This window comes from Aspergillus viridinutans (assembly GCF_018404265.1).
Source record: "Aspergillus viridinutans IFM 47045 DNA, scaffold_8, whole genome shotgun sequence".
In the NCBI taxonomy this organism is placed as follows: domain Eukaryota; kingdom Fungi; phylum Ascomycota; class Eurotiomycetes; order Eurotiales; family Aspergillaceae; genus Aspergillus; species Aspergillus viridinutans.
The window spans coordinates 488,764-511,303 of record NW_025091224.1 but is presented as its reverse complement, the minus strand read 5'-3'; the positions used below and the strand labels follow the sequence as shown (position 1 = coordinate 511,303).

General features: G+C 44.4%; 4 protein-coding genes and 1 non-coding gene across 5 annotated transcripts; 3 read left to right on the top strand and 2 right to left on the bottom strand.

Moving 5' to 3' along the window:
- Nucleotides 1-8,770: 8,770 nt before the first annotated feature.
- Nucleotides 8,771-10,329, top strand: Aspvir_009294 (putative endoglycoceramidase; the record flags this gene model as incomplete). Its single annotated transcript, XM_043272442.1, has 2 exons — nt 8,771-9,247; nt 9,301-10,329. 2 exons carry the CDS (start codon nt 8,771-8,773, stop codon nt 10,327-10,329), a joined length of 1,506 nt encoding a protein of 501 aa, XP_043128377.1.
- A 557-nt stretch (nt 10,330-10,886) lies between these two features.
- Aspvir_009293 (ceramidase) lies at nt 10,887-13,308 on the bottom strand (the record flags this gene model as incomplete). Its single annotated transcript, XM_043272441.1, has 6 exons — nt 10,887-11,049; nt 11,131-11,248; nt 11,313-11,594; nt 11,662-11,805; nt 12,830-12,933; nt 13,004-13,308. 6 exons carry the CDS (start codon nt 13,306-13,308, stop codon nt 10,887-10,889), a joined length of 1,116 nt encoding a protein of 371 aa, XP_043128376.1.
- A 307-nt stretch (nt 13,309-13,615) lies between these two features.
- Aspvir_r0018 lies at nt 13,616-13,735 on the top strand. Its single transcript, XR_006253208.1, has one exon. It is a non-coding gene; the product is annotated as a 5S ribosomal RNA (ribosomal RNA).
- Nucleotides 13,736-14,309: 574 nt separating this feature from the next.
- On the bottom strand, nt 14,310-19,100 carry Aspvir_009292 (uncharacterized protein; the record flags this gene model as incomplete). The annotated part of the gene is made up of 6 exons (XM_043272440.1): nt 14,310-16,959; nt 17,015-17,620; nt 17,674-17,698; nt 17,759-17,932; nt 17,988-18,053; nt 18,113-19,100. 6 exons carry the CDS (start codon nt 19,098-19,100, stop codon nt 14,310-14,312), a joined length of 4,509 nt encoding a protein of 1,502 aa, XP_043128375.1.
- A 2,167-nt stretch (nt 19,101-21,267) lies between these two features.
- On the top strand, nt 21,268-22,500 carry Aspvir_009291 (uncharacterized protein; the record flags this gene model as incomplete). The annotated part of the gene is made up of 6 exons (XM_043272439.1): nt 21,268-21,340; nt 21,391-21,845; nt 21,898-22,024; nt 22,082-22,156; nt 22,214-22,318; nt 22,367-22,500. The coding sequence occupies 6 exons, from the start codon at nt 21,268-21,270 to the stop codon at nt 22,498-22,500; spliced, it is 969 nt and encodes a 322-aa protein (XP_043128374.1).
- Nucleotides 22,501-22,540: the final 40 nt, after the last annotated feature.

Sequence of the window (22,540 nt, the reverse complement as noted above, 5' to 3'; positions counted from 1 at the left end):
AAAAGAAGATAATAATAAGGATAATAAAGATAATACTAAGTCTTATAATAAAGATAGAACTCCTTAATTTAGGAGATCTATTAAGGGTGACTAAATAGTAAGGGGGGGAGGTAATATAGTAGAGAAATATAGTATTAGTTCTAGCTAATTACTTATATCTATTTTAGGGCTTAACCCTTAAGGTAGATAACTAGGATAATAATAATATTATTACTAAAGATAGAGGGATCTCCTTCCTACTATATTATATTTTACTAAAGATAATAACTACTATTTAAGAAATAAATAAATTACTTTCTATTATAATATCTCTCCTATCTAGTTAAACTTATATCTAACCTAGACATGACCTAGCTTATGACTCCTAATTATAATAAAGCTTAACCTACTCTTCAGAGTGCTATGTGATATCCCTTGTACAGTAGATAAATCTATAGTTATTTAGATATTTATTAAAATTAAAATTATAAAGAAGGTAATAAATTAGCTAGATATTTTAAAATAAATATATAACTAGAGCTATAGTCTAATAGTGCTTAGAGGTGGACTACTATCTAAGAAGCTTTAAGTATAGTAGGAAAATAGAGAATATTAGATCTAAGAGTATTTAAATAAGTATTAATATTATTATAGTCTTCTAGTTCTAAATCTATTTCTATTATATTAGATAGTCCTTCTTATAGTAGCTAATTTTCCTTATTACTATCTTTATTAGAATTATTATAATCCTTTAATAGTTTAAGATTATTAAATACTTTATATTCCTTAACTTTAGAAGCCTATAATAGTTAACTAACTAGTACTTCTATATCTAGTAGTCTATTACTTTTCCTAACTACTTCTTATAATTAGATTATAGCTAGTTTAGTATAGTATAAGCTTAAATATTATAGCCTTTCTATCTATAGTTAAAATAAGCTTAATTAGTTTAATACTATACTTTCTATTTATATATTCCCTTCTTAGGTTGATTAGAGGACATAGTAATAGTATTTAGATTAATATCTATTAGATCTATTTAATAATTATTAATTTCTCTAAAGGATTAAAGCTAGACCTAAATATATAGGACTACTCCCTACTTATATTTAATAAAATAATAAACTATATTATTAAAAGTAGTTAGTTTATTATAATCTTCTACCTAGTAAGTATATAGAACTAGCTTTAAATTAATAATAAACTTCTAGATTAATATATTATTAGGAATTCTAGATTTAATATATTCTATAGCTTTAATTAGGGAAGTAGTATAAGATTATATAGTTTAATTTTCTTAGCTATATCTCTTATACTCTTCCTACTATTTATTCTCTCTCTTAATTTCTCTAAAATTATCTTAGATCCACTATTTAAAAATATTAAGGGTAATTATAGTAGCTATTAAATTATATTTAGTCTTCTATTTATAAGTATCCTATTACTCTTTAGCCTAGCCTATAAGATAATACTTAACTATTATAACTTTTTTAAGTTTAGTTACTTCCTTCTAAGTAAGAGTTTACTTATTATAAAAGTATTTATTAATCTACTATAGCTACTTTATTATAGCATCCTTACTATACTTACTATTATATATAGGGATTAGTTTAAGGTTAGAAATCTTCTAATATAACTTAAGTATATTAGGGATAATAGTAGGGAGAGGATTAGGATTAGAAATAGTAGTTATAGCTTCTATAGCTCTATCTAGATAGATATAACTTAGATAGTTATATTAATCTTAGAGAAGTTTAATTAACTACTTATATAGCTAGATTAGTTTAGCCTAGGTATCTTTATTTATACCCTAGATAGTAAGAATAAATTATTATTAGAGTTAAAGATATTCTATCTTAAAGCTATTATTATAATTAATAGCCTAGGTTTAAGGGGTCTCTATACTAGAAGATATAGATTTAATATTATCTATTTTATTAAGTAAAGAATAATATCTAATTAAAAGTAGAAGTTAGATTTAATAATTATTAATATTAGTTTAAACTTATTAAAATAACTTTAATAACTCCTAATTTATCTTTCTTTAAGGTTAAATTATTAATCCTATATCTATTACTATTTAAAAGACTCTAATAGCCTATAATATCTATAACTTATAATATTACTATAGGGAAGAGTTAATAAGGATATCTCTATAGTAAATTATTACTATTATAGATATCTAGATTAGTCTAAGAAGGTTGAAAATATATTAATCTAAGATATTTTCTATTAAGTTAGAGATAATTAATATAAGGGATTTTATTAAAGTTAAATTATTAATAGTATTCCTAAGGGTTAGTAGACTAAAGCTATTATAATTTAGATTAATCCTTTATAAGGGGTTTTAAACCTTCCTAGGAATTAAGTATTATATATTTATTTAATCTAGATATACTACTAGATAGGATATTTATAGTTATTAAGGATATAGAGTCTTTAAAGAGTATAAGGGTAGAGGGTAGGCTAGTAGCTACCCTATATATATCTCCTTCACTTTAAAGGATTCTAGCTATTTTTTATATTTAACCTAAGCTAAGAATAAATATAAGGTCTAACTAATTATATAAATAGTGATATTAGTTACTAGATATTATTGCACACCTGATATGGCTTCCTTGAAGCTATATGCCTGCTGTTGATATCACAATACTATATAAGTGGACCCTATGACCTAAATAGCCTAGCAGCTATAGGAGATTATAGATTAAATAACTTAAATTAAAGTATAAAGGGCTACTACTACCCCCCTAATAGATACTATTTCTATAGAAATAGTGCCCACCTCTTAGGTAATGCCTGCAGCACCTACCCCTGCTACCACCCCTATAGATAAATTAGTAAGAAGGCCTAAACTAACTTAATTCTGTGCTTTGATAAGTCATACTAAGCCTTATTAACTACCTGCTTTCCGTTACAACCTCGATCGGACGCCTAAACTTACTGGTATAATGGCCGAGATCTCTGGTAAACTTAAGGGGAAAAAGTCACTTCGACAGAAAAGAGACCGGCGCAAGATGAGCCTAGAGAGCAAGTCGCACGAGTTTAGCAAGATTTGTGGGGCAGATGTTTGTTTGGGCATACGAATTCGAGAATATGGGCAAGTCTTTATCTTCACCGCGGGTCCATCCGGGTTTTGGTCGTTCCTTAGCTCTCAGCTAGTATGTTATTGCAAAAGATCTCCTGCGTCCTCAACCTTCTGACCTTTCTAGGGCTCCTACTACCCAACGCCAGTCCAAAGAACTGAAGAAGATCTCTAGCGCGCAAAGCGTCCCTCTGTCCGTTTTATATAGATTTTCCACCCCGAGGTGCCGGTTGCCAGACCGAGGACACGCTGCCTAGAGCGCCATTTGTTGTGACGATCGAGTGGTGCAAGAGGTCGATGAGTCAACTGGTCGATGAGTCGATGGATGTTTGGTGGAAGGTTCCGTTGATCCTTAACAAAAGGACTTTGGCAAGGCAGATAGAACTTCTTCTCTTTCTCTCCCCTAGATTTAGTTCTTTTGCAAAACAGCACCAATTTGAATTCTTCATTTCTGACTGGCTGTAACATTTGTGATAATCAGAAACATCACCGCGGGCGGGGTCTGTGGGTCATTAAGTGAACAAAAACAGTGTTGCAGGTTTGCTACCACAGCCGTTACACAGTTCGCCCAAACTAAGGGCTATTGTGCTGTCGCCATGATACTTAGGGTTATTTTGCCTATTGGAATATGTAGTACATGTTCATCGTGAGGTAAAAGATTATTCAGGAGAACAGGCTATGTATATTTCTGGTCATGATACTCTATCGCCTGTAACCACTTCATGATGTGCCTGGCTTTCATCATAACGCGTAAACTACTCTATAAGTTTCTCTGCCATCTACACCTCTTCGGAACTGGCTGCCTTGCCTTTCTTGTGAGGATTCTCAACATCGGAAATTACTTGTATACCTGAGACCTCAGGGTGAGCTTGAGTATGGTCTTCAGGGACAAGTTCCGGTTCCATCTGCCATTTTCTTTTTCAATTCACGCAGTTAGACTGCATTTCTTCAATGGAATGTGCGTCAAAGAAGTAGAAATGAAGATTTATAATGTCTGCATAGTCCTTTATCTAATAATAAGGATGTGGACAGAAGAAAGCTATTAAGGTTTTCAAAACATAGAAATATTAGTTAATATAATTAAGAAGTGTAACCTTAGCTAGCCACTATTAAAATCTCTTATCCAGCTTCTTCTCTTCATCACCTAGGCAAAATAGACAAAATCCAGGGGTAATAAGTATATAACAGAATGTTAACATCTTATATTAAGGTTAAAGATTATTAATGTAACTTTAACAGTGGCTAACCCAGGCTTACTTATTATAGTATATTTTAGCACATAGATAGCAGAACTGCATAAAGTTCTACTAAATATATCTATAGGCATGCTTCTTATTCCTATATTATTATTAGTATTATAGGCCACCTATAGACTATCTTCAACACTATAAGATATATTTTACTCTTATTTAAAATAGAATCCTACTTTAGTCAGTCCTAACATCTATAACAAGAGATGGAGTATACTTACTCTGACATAGGCTTAGAATATATTAGATATTAACCTTCCTTAGGTGAAAGCTCTGGATAGTAAATACTAAATAATGTGTTCTACAGATATGTAAAGCAAAACCATATCCTCTAGGTATTATTAGCTAATAATACTATCCAGTAGCATCTCCATGAACAGGAATTCTCTCTAAGATGAGCTTGTTCCGGTAGATACTTCTTATATATATTAAATAAAGAGGTTCTATCGCGTTCTGTGAATTCATTCCTAGAGATATATTCATTATATACAGAATGCCACTAATTTTATATAAAGTCCTTCTTCTAAGCTTCTAGGTGTCTAGCTTTTCTATTATAGAGTTATGCGTGTTCAGTAGCTAGCTGCTTATAGAGCTAAGGCTTTCCAGTAATCTCTAAGGTCAGATAAGCAATTCTCTAATTCATAACCTTGATCTCATCTCTTTCTTTAAATACTGTGATAGCAGAAGCATCTAATTTCTAGAGAGTATTAGGATCCCTATAGTAAGCCATGCTCTGCTCTATATTCTAACATTCATAATCAGGTTCCAGGTCAAAGAATAAGGCCTGAATATCCAAAGACTTAAGCATAGATTAGTATTTAATGTATGTGTTATAACTTTGATGGTCAAGAGCCTGGCTATAAGTTACTTCCAATGCCTTAGCTAAATTAGGTTAGCATAGATTATCTAAAGAGAATCTAAATAACTTACCATTAATATAATTTATAACACTGCTATAAATTCCATGCATGCATAGTTAGTCCTTAAAGCACTTATACTAAGCTAGGCTTGTAAAGTTATAATATATAGAGGAGAAGGATAATACTTTAGTTTACTAGGGTCCTTCTAGACTCACTATCCTAAAGAAAGGAAGCTTCTTTTTATTCTTATTCTATTTAAGTATATATAATTCTCTCCCCTTTAGAGGTCTTATAGTAAGAATATTAGTTACTATATTAAGCCCCTTAAAAGCACTGTGTTAGGGGCATCCAGTAAGCCTTAAAGATATATATATGGAAGCCAGGCATGTTTGACCATAGGGGTCAAACATAGTAGGTCTTTTGCCTCAGTTAGGAACTCACGCAGCCTGGCGCGGCTTCTTACAGTATGTTTGACCCCTATGGGTGAGGCGGTGTCGGGGGTTCAATCCCTAGGGGGGTCACCCAATAGACTAACCCTTGCTCATAACCATCCCCTAGGGCCGATTCCCTATTGTGATTGGTTAGGGGCCCACATATATATATGAAAAAAGCATGGATTTGCCTAGGCTAAAGAGCCTGCGTCACCGGCTTCCCTTAGAACCTTAGCAGTGAGGCTGAGGGCCTGGGGCGTGCCCTAGAAAGGGGGAGATAACTGTTAGGGGCATCCAGTAAGCCTTAAAGATATATATATGGAAGCCAGGCATGTTTGACCATAGGGGTCAAATATAGTAGGTCTTTTGCCTCAGTTGGGAACTCACGCAGCCTGGCGCGGCTTCTCACACACTGTCAGCTATGCCATACACTATTACCTAAAAAATAAAGCTTATTCTAAGAATTAGATGTTCTCTAAACCAGTTCTTTAGTCTTTAATCCTCTGAGTTAGCATTTAAACTCTGTAGTAGCTAAACTATAGACTTATAAGTCTTTATCATTATAGTAGCACCATCCTTTCAAAAATTCAGGATTAATTATTACCTAATATTTCAGCTGACTATTAGTACTCTATTTTATATTAAAAGTAAGATGCTGTTAAACTCTAATTAGCTTAACAGACCCTAAGGCGCAGAAGAGGGGAGGCTTAAGATAAGAACTAACCCTATAATATAGATATTTATTAGATTTGCAGTAAGTATTTAACTCTACTATAGCACCTACCCTTGCACCCAAGCTAGAAAATAATATAAGGGCACTTCTAGTTTGTACTCATACTCTCTCATGCTTATAATCATGTGAATCATTGCTAAAAAGGCCATAAAGAAGGTAATTAATATCCTTTACTATAACTATAAGTCTATAAAGCATTCTTATAGCTTTATTAGCAGTTAGTAACTTAGTATTTTTTAGTTAACTCCTGCCTAATATACTTCAATATATTAGAAGAAATAATACTAAGGAGATCCAAGCAGTCTTATATTTAGAATATCTTTTTTAAGCTACTTTAGTAGAGATTAAGAAGTCTTACACTGCTATCTTAAAGTAAAGCTAATAAGATTCTAATACACAGACTTCTGCAAGGGTAGATTTTTTCTTATTATAATATAGAATTCTGTAAAAGATTTTAGAAGTTATAGGGTTAGATTAGGTTTATCTTTAAAAAAATTAGCACTGGGTGCTTTATTATAAGGAAAGTCTCTATCTACTAAGATAAGTATCTTAGTCTATATCTATTAATAATATAACTTATAACACCTAATTTAATGCTATGTCCTTATACTTCTTGAGCATCGCCAGGGCTAGCTCCTTGAGGCATATAGAGTTTTCTTCTTATTCCTGCTCATTCTGGTATTCAAGGATGAAACCACATGACGCAGCACATGCAATCCTTTTATCTAGTTTCCTTTAGAAGTCCTTTGGGAGCATCTTCTATTCAATGGCAAGGTAACAAAAGATTAAGAATAACAAACCAGAGAGGCGCCCTGGGGCTTATATTTATGGTCCAGGTTCAAGTGAAAGTGGGAGAGTGGGTGATCTGGGTAAGAATACCCACCCTATTCTCACCCACTCTCACCCTATTCTCACCTCTATCACCCCAGTCTCCAGACTTCTCACCCATATCACCCACACTCACCCTAAGATCAAATCCGACGCTGTTTTAAAGCTCAGGGCGCATTGAGAATTAGCCGTGCACTATATGTGGCTTAAGTACGGCTGAGCGGACGGGAAGCCCTGTTTTCCATACCCTATGGTCGTATGTGTTAGAACTAAGGGAAGAGCAGAATATATAGTCATTTGAGATCTAGTTCTCATACTGAGGTTGGCCCTGGTCTCTGCTATATGCTTTGCAGAGATCGTACGGCTTGAACTTCGAGCTCGGTGTCCATTCCACGGAGAAAGTCCTCTGCTTTCCCTCGTATTCAGGTGTGACGCTCATCAAGATTGGCTTCTGGTTTTGATGGCGTTGGTGCTGGTCTCGACTTCAATCCTAGTGATGGCCACCATCTCGTCCTTGACCACTTGGATGCCTTCATCGAATTCATTGCGGATTCTGTCCAGTGTGTCCTTCAGGGTGTCGACCGTGCTCTTCAACTTATTGTATTGCACCTTTTTGTTTTCATAGTCAAACCAGGCTACCCGCTTGTCACCTTTATCTTTCAGCCTGGAGATGTTATTTTATAGACTGTAATTCGTGATTCTGTTTTGAGCCGCAGACATCTCAGCAGCTCAGCGAAGCATAAAGTACCCCATCCTTCTTCCCTTTAGAATTAGTTTTTATAAGTATCCTCGTGTAGTAGTATCCTACTTGTGATTATAGATCTTTTCATCTGCAACCCAACCTACCAGGTCTGTATCTGCACAGCCCACCACTGCCAGTATGTAGTCTCTCTAAAGTCCAGTAATGTTGTCACTTGGTCGAGGCTAATACTACCTACCCCGCTGGAAATTGAAGATCTTGGTAGATGCCACCGCGGGGACACGAGCCTGTCTATTTGGGGTTGACACATGTTTCAGTTGCGTTATCCGGAACCCTTGCCGAGGTCTAGCTATTCGTCAGGCTACCTTCTTAATATAACCATAAGATCGATCGTAGGGCCCGACTGATAGTGAACCTAAGATACGAGACGACGATCAGTAAAAAGGCCTGATCTCCTAAACTACACATATTTTGCCAACCTATACTTTTGTAGAAGCTCGGTTGAGCTGCTGAATAATCGCCACACTGATCATTTCTGAATATGTCGAATATCACACATAATCTTCCGAATAGATGTAATTTACATCAACAGATGCTTTCATCTCTTCTTCCCTCAAGCGGCGTATCAATAAAATCATCAGTTAACTTGCCGAGCCCAGCCGCCTTGTCTCCAGCGCCTAATCCTGGTTCTGCGGTAGTTTTGCGGGGCATGTTACAATCAGTTATTCAGGGAATTAAGCGAGCATGGTGGAAGAGGTGTATTCCTACTTTATGTACAGAGGAGGACTGGGCATTTATATCTCTCTGTGGTCCCTTAATTCTTATATTATCTGAACACTTCATCCCTCCGTCTCCATTCCCACTTCTGTTTTCTTACTGAAATTGACTTGCCCCTTTTATTGAGATGCTGTTCACTCCCATTGCTGCTACATCACTACTAGCTGTGCTTGGCACACAGCCAGCGGGTGCGCTGGCCCAGGATGCCGAAGGCTGGTACAAGGCTCATCCAGGCATGGCGCGTATCAGCCAGGTGAACCAAGACACGCACCAGATTATCGATGAATTCGGCCGTACGCGGTTCTTCCACGGAACCAATGTCGTTATGAAGCAGCCGCCATGGCATCGGCCGTTGGAGTGGGTGCCTGGTGTCTCCTCGTTTGGCGAGCAAGATATCCAAAATCTGCACGACTTAGGTCTGAACATTGTGCGGTTAGGCCACAGCTGGGCCGGCGCAGAACCTGTGCGTGGGCAGTACAACCAGACATTTCTGGATATCATGAAGAAGCAGACCAAGATGGCTGAGGACCATGGCCTCTATGTTTTGGTGGACGTGCATCAGGACTGCCTGGCGCGGCAGCTTTGTGGCCACGGCGTACCTGACGTAAGTGGATGCAGGGCCATGTTGGCACAGCTGATACTGACACGGCTTCGTAGTGGTTTGTTAAGAAGGACTGGGTACCAAGCTGGAAGATGTATCCCTTTCCTCTCAAGCTGACGCCGTTCCCTGTGGATGAAAGCGGGTTCCCCTCGCCGCAGTCGCTTTGCGGCACCGTCGACTGGGCTCTGAGCTACACGTCGGTGGCGATATGCAATGCGTTTGGGCGGCTATACAACAACTACGACAGGCTGGGCGATGCGTTCGCGGCGTACTGGAAAAGGCTGGCGTCCGAGTATGTCGAGACGACCAATGTGGTCGGGTATAACCTGCTGAATGAGCCGTGGGTGGGCGACTCGGTGGCTGATCCGACCCTGCTAGTGCCAGGTGTTGCCGACCACAAGGTCCTAGAAGGGCTCTGGAACCGCGCCACGAAGCAGATCCGTACCGTCGACAATGACACGCTCATCTGGTTCGAAGGCGCCACCATCGACATCTTGTCGGGTTTCAACAACGTCCCTCTTGGGGACGGCTCGAAGTCGGTGCACTCATTCCACTACTACAACCCGCCGCAGCTGTCGTCTATTTCCACCACGCTCAGCAACCGCCGCAAGGACAACGAGCGCCTTAGGACCGCCGGTGTGCTGACTGAACTCACGTTCTGGATGGGCGATGATAAGCAGATGCAGGGCCTAGCAGATGCCATGTCGGCGACGGACGCAAATATGGTTTCCTGGATCGGCTGGGCGTACGAGAATCTGTACAACGGCACATCTGGCCAGCCTCACCCTGAACTGGCAAAGCACTACAGCCGTGCATACCCCGCGGCCGTCGCTGGCACTCCCAACAGCTTCAGCCTTGATGAGAGCTCGGCCACCTTCAAGCTGCAGTTCAGGTCTGATCCAAATATTAAAGCACCCACTGAAATTATCCTGCCCCCCTCCACGTTCCCCAACGGCTATAAAGTCCAGGTTTCGCCTGACGGCAGCTTGCTGCAGTACGTACTCGACAAGCGTACCCTGGCCTTGTTCACATCTACTAGCATCAAGAACGCCATCGACATCTCTGTCACAGTCTCTCGTAAATAATCTCATCTATAGTTTACATCTAAAATTACTACGTACTCATACTAGTTGAGTTATTCCGCTACACTTTATTCTAATCAAGTTGCTGATCATGAATCATATTGGCCCTATCAAATATGTCAACACCTCACGTCCTTTGTTCTCTCTATCCGTTTTCCTAGATGCACTTGATGATCGTATTATTCAAGCGGCCACTTCTTAGAAAGAGGTGTGAGGACTTGCGAAATAAATTGCAGTTGTCTAATTTCACCTTTTCTTGGGCTAAGCAGAGGACCTCTAAATGTATGAAGGCAGGCTATCGAACCTTTCATCCAGAAACCTGCCTCTCTGCTAAAGAAAAGATCTCCCAAGCAAGGGGCCATTGTATTTTTTCGTAACTGGCTGAACTTTGAGTATCATGTATCATATTTCCGATTCCTGTCATGAGGAAGTATGGATTCGAAGGTCGTGGCTTAGTCCTTGACGAAAATATGAGTAATGTTCGCTCTGGGAGCGAGTGCTATGGCATAGCACATGGAGCTTAAATCAGCAGCAACTACTCATCCATCAAACGTCTGTTGTCAACTCAATTTCTTGGTCCCTGGTGCTCCCCCTATAAATCTTGCCACATCGGCAATGGGCCAGGCAAACTGATCCGTGGGATCCTCGTGAACCTCACCCGATGTGATCATGTCCACAACCTCCACCGCGATATAGCCACCAATTGCGGTGAAGACATGCCACCTGGATTGATTTGTCACATCAGCGTCTCATGCTTCTAGATCTAGAATCCCACGGAGAAAGGATATTAGGGACGAAACCTACCATCCATGCAGTTCGAACACAAACGCCAAGGGCAAGCCGACCGAGTGTCTGATGCGAATCAGGGGATTGCAAGCCCACTCATCAATCAGCCAGACCATGTAACCGAAAACGAAGCTACCTGGATCATTGTCAGATTTGTTGATCGGGGGTTGCTTCCGATGCAGGAGGAAGTAAAAACATACAGACGCCAAAGAGGCCGATGTTCCGAAGCTTCTTCCGAGTGAAAGGATGCGGGACCCGCTGGGAGACCAGTTTGATTGTCTGTGTCGCGATCAAAAGGACCCCCAACCCGAAGGTCACGGCATGGAGAAGGAACTCATTCATGACCATGTGAACCACCATCACAACAGTGAACTCAGTGAGGAAGAGGATGCCTATGAGCCTGGTGTGCTGGAGGCTAGTCTGGAAAGTAAAGATCCGGTAGAGAAGAGGCGTGACAAGTAGATGCATTGATAGTTCATCCGCTGGAAACAGACGGAATTCTGCGTAAGCTCAACCGTGCCGGCAGCGATGTCAGGCAGGGGTGCATACACATTTGGGTGTGATATTTCAGGGTCATATGGTAGCCGGCCGAGCAGGCGCCCACGCCCATCAGACCAAAGTAGGGAACTGAGCGGCTAAGGGTGGCATGTCGCTTTTGGTAGAGCTTCACCAGACCGTAGACTCCGTAGATGACTTGGCGAGGTTATTAGTGGGACATGATACAATGTTTACGGATTCTCCGGATGCTTCTTGAACGTACTGTATATCAAGCTGCTGAATGTGTTTATAAATTCAGCAATGTATCGAGTTATTACATAGTCCTTTATTTGGGAACAGGTCAAGGGTTAGTGTTTGGATGTGGAGCTAAGCAAGGCAGACGCGGGATGCTCCGGGCGTACCTCTTCACAAAAGCTAAAGCATGTCAGTTCAGAGAATGCAGGAATTCAATACCGATAAAAACGTACTTGAGATAGGATGTCTGGGGCCCCCAAAATGGGCCATCTGCGGAGGAATCCATCGAAGTGAAGGATCTGACAGTTTTGAGGAATGAAGGAATCAAGGCAGGTTGTTTTGGGAAAACATCCTGCGGATGATAGATGCGGGAACACGTGCACGCCAGTGGTTCTGCAGCATGCAAGATCCCTTTCTGATAAGATATGCTCATTGCACACATCATCTATTTATCTTATTACAGGCTATGTTGCCAGATAACTGGGCGTTATTTATAGCTACTAATTACTTTTCAAGAAATTGCGTATATAGATACCCACTGGCTCATAGCGCCTCAATTCCCCAGATCGCTTTAGGTGCTACAGCAGACACATGAGCCGGAGATTAATGTCAACATCTTAGCAAGTCAAGGAGAGGAGGAGTGAAATATAATACAAGATCCTGTTATTGGGATTCTGGGGTTTAGCGAGTTCAAGGAGAGCTCCCAGTAATTTGTCGACTATAGACCACTCAACTAAACAGGTGTCTCTAGACTGCCATTTCTAGCGTAGTAGAATGATATGCAGTCTACCTTTCTAATTTTTTAATTCTTCAGCGCTCTTTAATCGTTCGCACCCATGAACCCTCTGGTCCACAAGTGCATTTACTCGCCAACGATCCTGAGTTCCCTTTCTCTTCTGGCAACACCTTGGCACTGCTAAGACTTTCTTCCCGATAAAATCTGCCGGATCGACTGCAAATAAAAGCCACGTAGTTGCATAAACACCATTGTCATCCTCAATCTCAATAATGTTAATCTGTAACACCTCGGGGTTGGTATCATCAGGTGGAACAAGATGGTCAAATGTTACACCGTAATAGTCAATCAACCTAGTCAGTGATTAGCCACAGGGGTATCGGAACCGGCTGCCTCCATGGGTGGAGATTAATATATACTTACTCCTGCGGACGCTTCTCTGGCATCCAGCCCAAGTACTCATCCCGCACCACCAGATCGCCTGGGACTTCTGGAGAAATATCGCGTCCGTATACTTTTTGATACGTCAACCGTGCTAGCTCTGGGCCTGCTGGTTGTGGGAATGTTCGGTCTAGAGGATCCAGACGCCATGGGATATGTGGCAGAAGCCTTTGTATGGCGATCAAGGGACCTTCAATTTGGATTCTGAGCGGCTTGTCAGGCGGTGGGAGGTGACACTGGCTGGCGGGAGTGTGAATGCAACGCGGAATATACAGTGGGAGCGCCATTGGTACAGATGAAGCGGCTGATTGTCTGCTGGAATTGATTGAGGAGTCACAGTGACTAGGCTCAATTGCCCGCATAGAGATTGAAGAGACTTTTCATATGCCCAGGGAAGAGAATTGCAAGGTCCAAGTTATACAAAGTTACCATCAGACAATGCTATGATTACCATTTACCAAATATGGTAAACCGTCAGCACAGAAGCCTGGACCAGAAAGATGACTATCTCCACTGTGCGGGGGACAGACAATTTATACACAAAAAATCCTTGTTTTTCACACCATATCTCCCATATTTTATCTACTGTCTAGCACATACGACCATAGGGTGTGGAAAACAGGGCTTCCCGTCCGCTCAGCCGTACTTAAGCCACACGCCGGCCGGTTAGTAGTTGGGTGGGTGACCACCAGCGAATCCCGGCTGTCGTATGTTTTTTTCCCTTTTCTTTTGTCTCTTATGTCTCTGATTGAGTGGTTGTTCACTCAGTTGCCCTGCTATGAGTCTGCCACGAAGACCGCCTCAATTACACGGCCTCAGTCATTTCTCAAAACCTGGATACATAACTCGCAAACCACGAGCTGCTTATTCTCGGATTCTGAGGACGCTGGTGAGAGTTATATTGCTTTCTTCAGAAATGACATGGTTTTTGTTTCCCTGGCCCATCCGGGACTTAGAGACATTCGCCTCTCGTAGGAGGATGTAACAGGGTAAGACTAGAATGGGACTGTGTGTAAGTAGTCTATCCACTGCGCTACTTGCGCTACTTATGGGTCTGGTTCGCGTGTTGCGGTAGCGATCGGCCTTTGGCCTGCGTTGTAGTTTGACAATGATCTGGTTGAGTCTGGTTAGCTTTCTCCCAGCGATCGCGACCTCCACGGATGCGACTAGCAGTCGATTTCCCTCACCTCGGTACTCCGTACTCCGTACATGCTGCACGGCTGCCCGTTAGGCGGCAGACACCTTGGGGTCATAATCTTTAGTAAAGTCTGGGAATGTCTTCCATCGTTCACTCGCGTTCACCTTCAAGTAGCAGAGCTCGCATTTTCGTGGCACCAGACCTTGAGTGTGGTGTCTGGCCAGACTTGTCGGAAGCCCAAATGTTTGCGCCCCTGTCAACCAATGCGCGGACCACCCGCCTGTGCCGGTTCTCAACCGCCCAAGCTAATGGTGTAAGGCCAAACTTATCCTTGGATTCGAAATCTGCACCTATGTTGAGCAAAAGTACCACGAGCGTGTCATGCCCGTTTCGTGCAGCCCACCATAGTGGTGTCTCCCCGTAAACAGTTCTCGCGTGGATATTAGCACCCTGGTCAACCAGCAGCTGGGCGATCTTGATATTCCCTTCCCGTGCGGCCCGCAGAAGTGCTGTATAACCAAGGGAATCGTTGGCATCGATATCTGCGCCATTTTCGAGTAGCAGCTTGGCCGCATACGCATGACCATGCTTTGCAGCCCATAGGAGGGACCGGTATGACTGATGCCTGGGTTGCGGGTCTTTGCTCGTTTCGGCCAGCAGGTCAAGTAGGGCGGCCGGGTCGGTGGATTGGACATCTTCACTCTTTCCAAGGAGCAGCTGCAGTAAGAGCTCTTGTCCATGCCCTGTGGACCACATGATAGCTCCCTGTCTGAAAAGGTCTTCCCGATCGACAGCGGTGTCGCGCTCTATGAAGAGCTGAGCTAGCCCCACGTAGCTTTTCTTGACAGCCCACAGTAACGACGTCGGTGTTGGTGGAGCCACATCCTTGGGGTCTCCATCTTTGCCTAGGAATAAATTGACCGTATTACCAGTCGGTGTTCGTGCGGCCCATGAGAGAATACTGTCGATGAACTTTTCCTTTCGCACATGGTCTCCACTCCAGTCTAGCAGTAACTTGACCATTTCTTCGTGGCTATTCTCCACGGCCCAGAAAAACGCTGTTCTTTCGTACTTATCTTTGGAATCAATAACCGCACCTTTCGCGACCAGTGATCTAGTCAGTTCCTCGTGCCTATTCCTTGCTGCCCACAGTAGAGGCGTCTGGCCCTCAGCATCTCGGACCTCCCGAATTGCCCCTCGCTGGAGAAGAATCTCCGCGGTCAAGAAGTGTTGATTCCGGACAGTCCACAATAACGGCGTTAGTCCCTCGGAGTCGGTAGCGTTGAGGTTCGTCAGGGGATTTGCAGCCAGCAAGCCTGTGATCACATCATGTCCAGCCTGCGCCGCCCATAACAACAATTTTTCCTTGCTTGTATCTTTACAATCAGGGTTAGCGCCTTTCTCAAGTAACAGCCCGACCGTGTGGAGATGGCCATTTGTGACGGCCCAGGATAACGGCGTTCGACCCTCAGCGTCCCTTGACTCTAGCTTCGCTCCCATGTTCACGAGAAGGTCGACTACATCATAATGGCCGTTACTAGCAGCCTGTGAGAGCGGCGTCTGTCGTGTTAAATTACCTCTGGCCTCGAGGTTCGCTTGCTTCTCTGCCAGGATGCGCAGGACGTGTCCATGGCCATGACTGGCAGCCAGCCAGAGTGGTGTAACCTGGAACTTGGAGGGAAGATCCACTTCCGTGCTGCCTGAGGTTAGAAGGACGGCAACAACATCTCCATGCCCCTTACCGGCTGCATGGTGTAAAGCAGTATACCCCTCTTCGTCCTGCAAGTTCAATTGGCATATGGGCAGTAGGAGCTTTACGACATCGGCGAGCCCAAATTTGGATGCGACATGAAGCGCAGGAAGGTGCTCATCGATCAATGGGAGGTTACAGACCTCCCGTATGTGTCGGTCGGAAGTGAGCGCCATCTCCAACAGCGGAATGTGTCCTTCCTTGACGGCCCAGCCGAAGAGGCCATGTAGGCGCGAGAATTGTGAGCGACCACCGACCACCCAAGGGTGGAAATTCCATGTTTCGTTGAAACATAACGGGAGGTGCTTGAATCTCTCCCAGACTGTAGATCGGGAAGTGATCTCCTTGGTTTGCAAGGTCCAGTGGGTGGCTGCATAGTCCAGGAATTTGTATTGTGAACGATCTGGAAGAGTGGCTGATCGGATCTGTCGAAATTGTAATTGTGTGCGACGTTTGGGATCTGCTCCCCATCCCAGGAATAATCTAGCCAACGGAGACGTCAATGCACCACCGGCGAGCAGCTTGGGATCCGGGACTTTTGCCACCACTGTCTCGTCGGCTGGCTTCGCCAGTTGGAGGTTGAAGTTGGAGAAGGCCAGATACGCAATACAGAATTCTCCGCACTGAAGCTCGCCTTGCCTATCCGATTTCGGGTACCCTGGGATAAAGCTTGCCAAATCCTTCTGCAGGTACGCCTTGACGGAAGAATGCGCAAAACGAACACAGTAATCAGAAGGATCGAAGGCTACGAGATTTGCACAGCACCCGATCACCACATCCGCTTGGGGGATCTTTCCGGCGTCCCATACCACGTCCTGCAGCTCAAAGGCCACGGCCTCTTTTAACTCGTCGATACAGAGTGGTCTCGCGGCAAAGCTCACCCACTGGAGGACTCGCAACGCATAGGGATTCGTAAAGTGGATTCTTCGAACGCAGCGACGGTATGTCTCCTCCAGATCTGTCGGAAGATCTCGCAACGCTGATAGGATATGATTGTCCGTGAAACAGTCTTGCCACAGAATCTCCAACTGCAGATAGACCCAAAGAAACCTGATCCATTAGCCTTCAGTTATATAGAGGAAGCAGAGGAAGGTTTGCTTCATACATTCCTGATGATTCTTCCAGGAGGACCCGCTTGACCTCATCCAACAAGGCCAAATTGTCCGTGAGCTTCCGGCTCATCAATTTATCGGTGACACTCGTATCGATGTAGGTGTGAAGATCCGGCATCACGTTAGATGTAGTCGAAATTTGATGAACGCCAGCCATGAACAGGGGGATGCCTGTGTAGCCAGGCAGTTGTTCTCGGCTGAAAACGAGTATTCGTGACTCCGGTGGGGATCCAGAACCGCAGAACAGGGACCTGAACAACTCAAACAGGCCTTTACTTTGGTCTGGGTTCAATGCATCGAGGCCGTCAATGATATACACCGTGTCTGGGATGAGGTGGAATAACCGGATGAAAACGTCCTTCAAATCATCGAAGTCCGGAACCACTCGCTTCTTCCCGAAAAAGCGGTTCAGTGCATCTGCCACATCGCCGGGGCAGCCTCTGTTCTTCGCACGGAGATACTCGCATAGTTGTTTTATCAGACTGGAGAGGATGTAGGACCCATTGAGCTCGTCCGGTCGGTCGCTCTCACAATAGAAAAATACCGTGGAAGCAGAGTGTTCCGACGATCGATATTTGGCTGCATCGATGGCCGCCGTCCTATGATACGATTAGTCTATTTATCACAAGAGAAAGAGCGAAGGGATGCTGACGCTATCATCGTTTTACCAGAGCCAACTAAACAAGAGTAATGATTAGTGTTGATCGCCGTCAAGGAGCTCCCAGGGGCACGCTCACTTTTCCCGGAGCACCACAGTCTCGAGAATTTCCTCTCCACCAGCCATGCCTTGAAATCTGTATGATCCAGGAACCACTGCGCTGTCCCCATGACTCGTTTGTGAGCAAGTCGCCGGTGGACCTTTTCATGTTCGTAGGCTGAAATGCGCCTGAATAACGTCTCGTCGAGGTCACCTGCAATGAATGAGTATCTGTGACATGCAGAAAGCACTGGATCCTGCCAACTCACCATTTCGCGAAGTCAACCAAGTTGATGAACCTCGCGGTTTGGCAAGGGCCTTGCTGCTATGAACGACTGGCATTCTTTTAGTCAGAACCGACAAGTTCACAATCTGTTGTGCATAGCTCACATACCGTCGGTGACCGACAGAGCCGAAGGTGTATCTGCAACGTGAACGGCATGGACCATGGAGAGAAGCTCCTTTGTGTATCCTGCTGCCGTCGCAGCTGCATACTCTTGCCATTGTTTATTCTTATGAGAATCGGCATAGTCACAGATGCCTCGAATAACTAGGCATGGGAACGTGTCCACCAGGCCGGCCGCCTCCATTTCAAAGCACAGGATCCCCAGTTCCTGGGCTAGTCGATCTCTGGTCCGAGAATTCTTGATGACCTGGTTGCCGGATGCGATCAGACCGTAGTGGATAACAGGATCGCTTCTATCTCTCGGCGCTCGGGTAACTAGCCGGTGTCTATCACAGCCATCGCAGGTTGTCTCAGAGTCGGTATGATCGTATTGGGCCTCAAACAACAAGTCTTCTCTGTGACTGTCATACGTGAACTTCTCCCTCATACGGGGATGCCGCTCCGCCAAGTCTGCAATTAGATCAGGAATACGACTTTTATTCGCGATGTGTGCTGACTGTAGCGCCGTCACGGCTGTCAGGAGCATTGTTGGAGGCTTGTTCAAAACACCCGTCCGTTCCAAGTGGCCGCCGCTCACGGCCTTGCCATAGTCGTATTGGATCACTCCCCCGGAATCCCGCGTTGGTTTGCTGACTACGACATCACCGAGCCGAATATCATGGTTTGCGCTAGGGACTCCCCCTGCAATTCCCACCATCAGTCCGAACCGAATGCCCTTGAATGTGAGCCGCATTTGAGACGCTACGTTGGCAGCAGAAGTCGTCCCGTAAACCCCAGCTGGAAGGCACGCGATAATGACATTATGGGAGCCCACCCTCCCTGCGACGTAAGTATTGTCGTCGCCGGGGACGGTGGGTAAGGCAGGATGTCTCTCATCCAGCATTGCCTCGGCGGCTGCCATTTCTATGGCAAGGGCGCAGATCCATGCCACTGTATAATCGTGCGGCCTGAGTAACGGTGTTGGTACGGCGGCCATTTGTGTCTGCACCATGCATTACTCAATCGTCTGTCTCGAATTCTGAGTATGATGGAACGATCCCAGACTAGGAAGTCTGTAGGACGTCGTTGGCCCGGCTGAACAGATGGAGCCTCCTCAGCCTCGCCCCGCTTGGTTCGAGCGCGTGTAGAGTTACCGCGTTGACGCCACATGCCTGCCGCGCGGTGGACAAGACCAATCATTCGCACTCGATGATGGATGACCTCCCTGTCAATGGAGTTCTTGCAGGAACATAGGATGTGGCAGACACAGCTTCCAACCTATTCTTCATCACTAAGCGCCAGTGTAACAAGCCACTCCACCCTGCGTGCCTGAAATTCGTCAGATCTAAACTCGCTAGAGGCAAGTTTTCGCACTTCTTCCATATCAATCGGCTCCCCTTTCTATGGTCGATCGGCAGCAGCAGAATCTGGCTTCCATCCACACTGCAGATAATCATCTCTTAGTGTTCTCTCCTTCTGATAGCTTTCCAGCGAGCTATGAAAGAATCTCTTTTATATCCTTCATCCGCATCATCCAAGGTTTGAATATCTTCAATCCTGCTCATATATGATCTTTCCATCCAGGGGGATATTCCTTAATGTTAAGAAAGCCTGTGTCCAAGCATAGAGAGCGTTCCCGAACACTGCCATCGGATAGGCAGGAACGTCCCGCCAATCTAACTCCTCGAAATGCTCCCATTCTCTGATATTCTCTATTTATATATCAGCTTTACTCCTGTTCTGATTCACTATCATCAAGGTAATACATACAGTTATCTATGTCATATAACAACTCAGTTCCGTACACCAAACCTCGGGTTAAAATCGGGATATTACTGCCTATTCATATATCATCGCATTCGCCGGATCACGCGCAAATTCCTATAGGACCGGCAAAAGAGTGCTATCAAACCAGAGAGGATACTCCTTCTCCCAGTCAATCGGGTTTGATAGCGAGAAGACCATCGAGCTTTGACGCGAGTGACGAGGTTTGTTGGCTTCAGAGGAACTGTTTTATGAGAAGAAAGAGCTTGCTTGAATTTATACACTGCTTTTGATGAAGCCATCGCGAAGCATCTTCAGGTGTAGATACATTTTCGGATCCCCTTGTTTCATGGCCCTATAGAACTGTCTATACCGCTCCCTCAACCATTTCTCTTGGAAGATATCCGTTTCATCGACGTATTCCAGCAAGTAGGTTAAGATTGCCATCCAATAGGGCTCACGGGGGCTGTCGTGGTCTCGACAAAGCAGAAGAATCATAGCTTCGCAATACCGGACGGCGCTTGGGATTCGGACGGCAGAAAGGTATGGGGGAAAGCGCCCATGGCCGCGCCCGAGCCTTGCTGGGGGAAGTCTAGTGTCAGATGCCGACATGATATCTGCACTGTTGGCATCAATATCAAATTCAGGAAAATCCCAAAGCATGTCGGACTTCCTATACAGCGATACCACAAGCTCGTCATTGATATGCAGGTGTGTAGCAGTCGACAAACATTGGGCCATGTTCAGGCATGGGCATTTTGGACCTTGTGTGCATGAGAGAAACCCCGCATGGGAGAGAGTAGAGAAGCCGGTTTCGATAAGTGCATCGGGTACAACAAAAGAGACGCCCTGGCCAGGATTAGAAGTCGCTCAATCGATAACACGTACAGGGAGACAACACTAACGTCAACAACGGTGGGGACTCCATAGACGGTCAGTAGATAGTTCCCCCAGAGTAAATTAGGGACGCCAGCAGCATTCAGAAGAGAGGATATCGATCCAACGAGATTATTATCTAGGCTTTGGTCACTGAAGCTGAAAGTAGACATTGTATCTTCATCAAGCTTCATTGAGCTGTTCAGCAGTACAAACAAACGCGGAACACGAGTGCCAGGAATAAGCTATTTCTAATCCAGCAGTGGATCCACCGGGTAACGGCTAATTTTATTTTGACGGTCGTCCAATAAGAGAGGAGAGAAAAAGTGGATCCTGCAATGATGACATGAAACTAACCACATCTGTCATAGCAGGCATTTGATACTTTGAGAACAAGGTGCATCACGTCAGAGTCGCTCGAAGATATAAAGCAGCAAAAGCTGGCTCTGGTTTTGCTTTCTTTCTTTCAAATTAACATCCTCTCAATACTTCTCAAGCATCAATAACTGTATCTCAAGGACAACATGTCTTCCCAGCAGATCCTGCCCTCGGAGACCATCATCCACCGATATGGTAGCTCCTTAGCCGGCAAGACAAGTATGCGCCCCCTCCTGTAGCTATCGATATCACCTTCTAACAATCCTCAGTCCTGATAACCGGCGTATCCGGCGACTCTATTGCCGGCGAACTGGCCATCCAACTAAGCGCTGCAGCCCCCCATCTCCTCATCCTCAGCGCTCGAGCCGAGGAAAGAGTCACCCCCGTCATCGAGAAAATCAAATCCATAGCCCCCAGTGTCAATACCAGATTCCTCAAAATGGATCTGGGAGACATGAGCAGTATTAGAAAGGCGGTTGAGACCCTTCACGATATCCCGAAGATCGACCATCTCGCTTGTGTTGCGGGTGTCATGGCTACTCCGTATGGAACTACCAAGGATGGATTCGAGACGCAGTTCGGGGTGAACTATTTGGCCAACTTTCTGTTGGTTAAGTTGCTTCTTCCGAAGGTAAGGGCTGCCGGAGCTGGATCGTCCATCATTATTGTTGCAAGTAGTGCAGCCAGGAGTGGGAAGGTTCATTTTGAGGATGTTGGCTTTAGTGTATGTTTCTCCACTCTTCCCTTTATGGTGCCAATCTAATTATTCCTGATAGGAAGGCAAAACGTATGATCCTCTGGTGGCATATAACCAATCCAACGCTGCCCGGGTGCTGTTTGTGAAGGCGCTGGCGGAGAAATTGGGAGATCAGGGAATTCGAGTCTTTAGCATTGATCCTGGTGGTACGTGGAGTTCCCTATCCATAGGAGGCGAATACCTAGGAACTGACCTGCAGCTAGCTGTCCAGTCCGGCCTGCAACGCCATTTCACGCCAGAATTCCAAGCAATGGTTGCGGGGGCTATGGCTTCTGGAGGTAGGTTTTCGGCCTGTGGCCTTCTGATATCTGAACAGCGCTGACACACTCAAACAGGCCTGGTCGACCTTGACGGTAGGCCGATCGAAATGCCCCCGTGGACCACAAAGTCTGAAGGCGCCGCGACTATTATCACGGGCATGATTGACCCTACCATCCAAGGTTCGCAGACTTTCCCATGTACCGCGTACTGAGTTCTTACATCGCTAGGACATAACGGGGCCTTCCTCCACAACAACGCCGTTGCCAACGACGAGTTGAATAGCCACACTCGCAATCACGACAATCAGGTGAAGCTGTGGGAACTTAGTGAGCAGATGCTTCACGAGCCATTTGCTGTTTAAGAATCACCGTGTGGGGAAGATGTGCTTCATTGATGAAGAT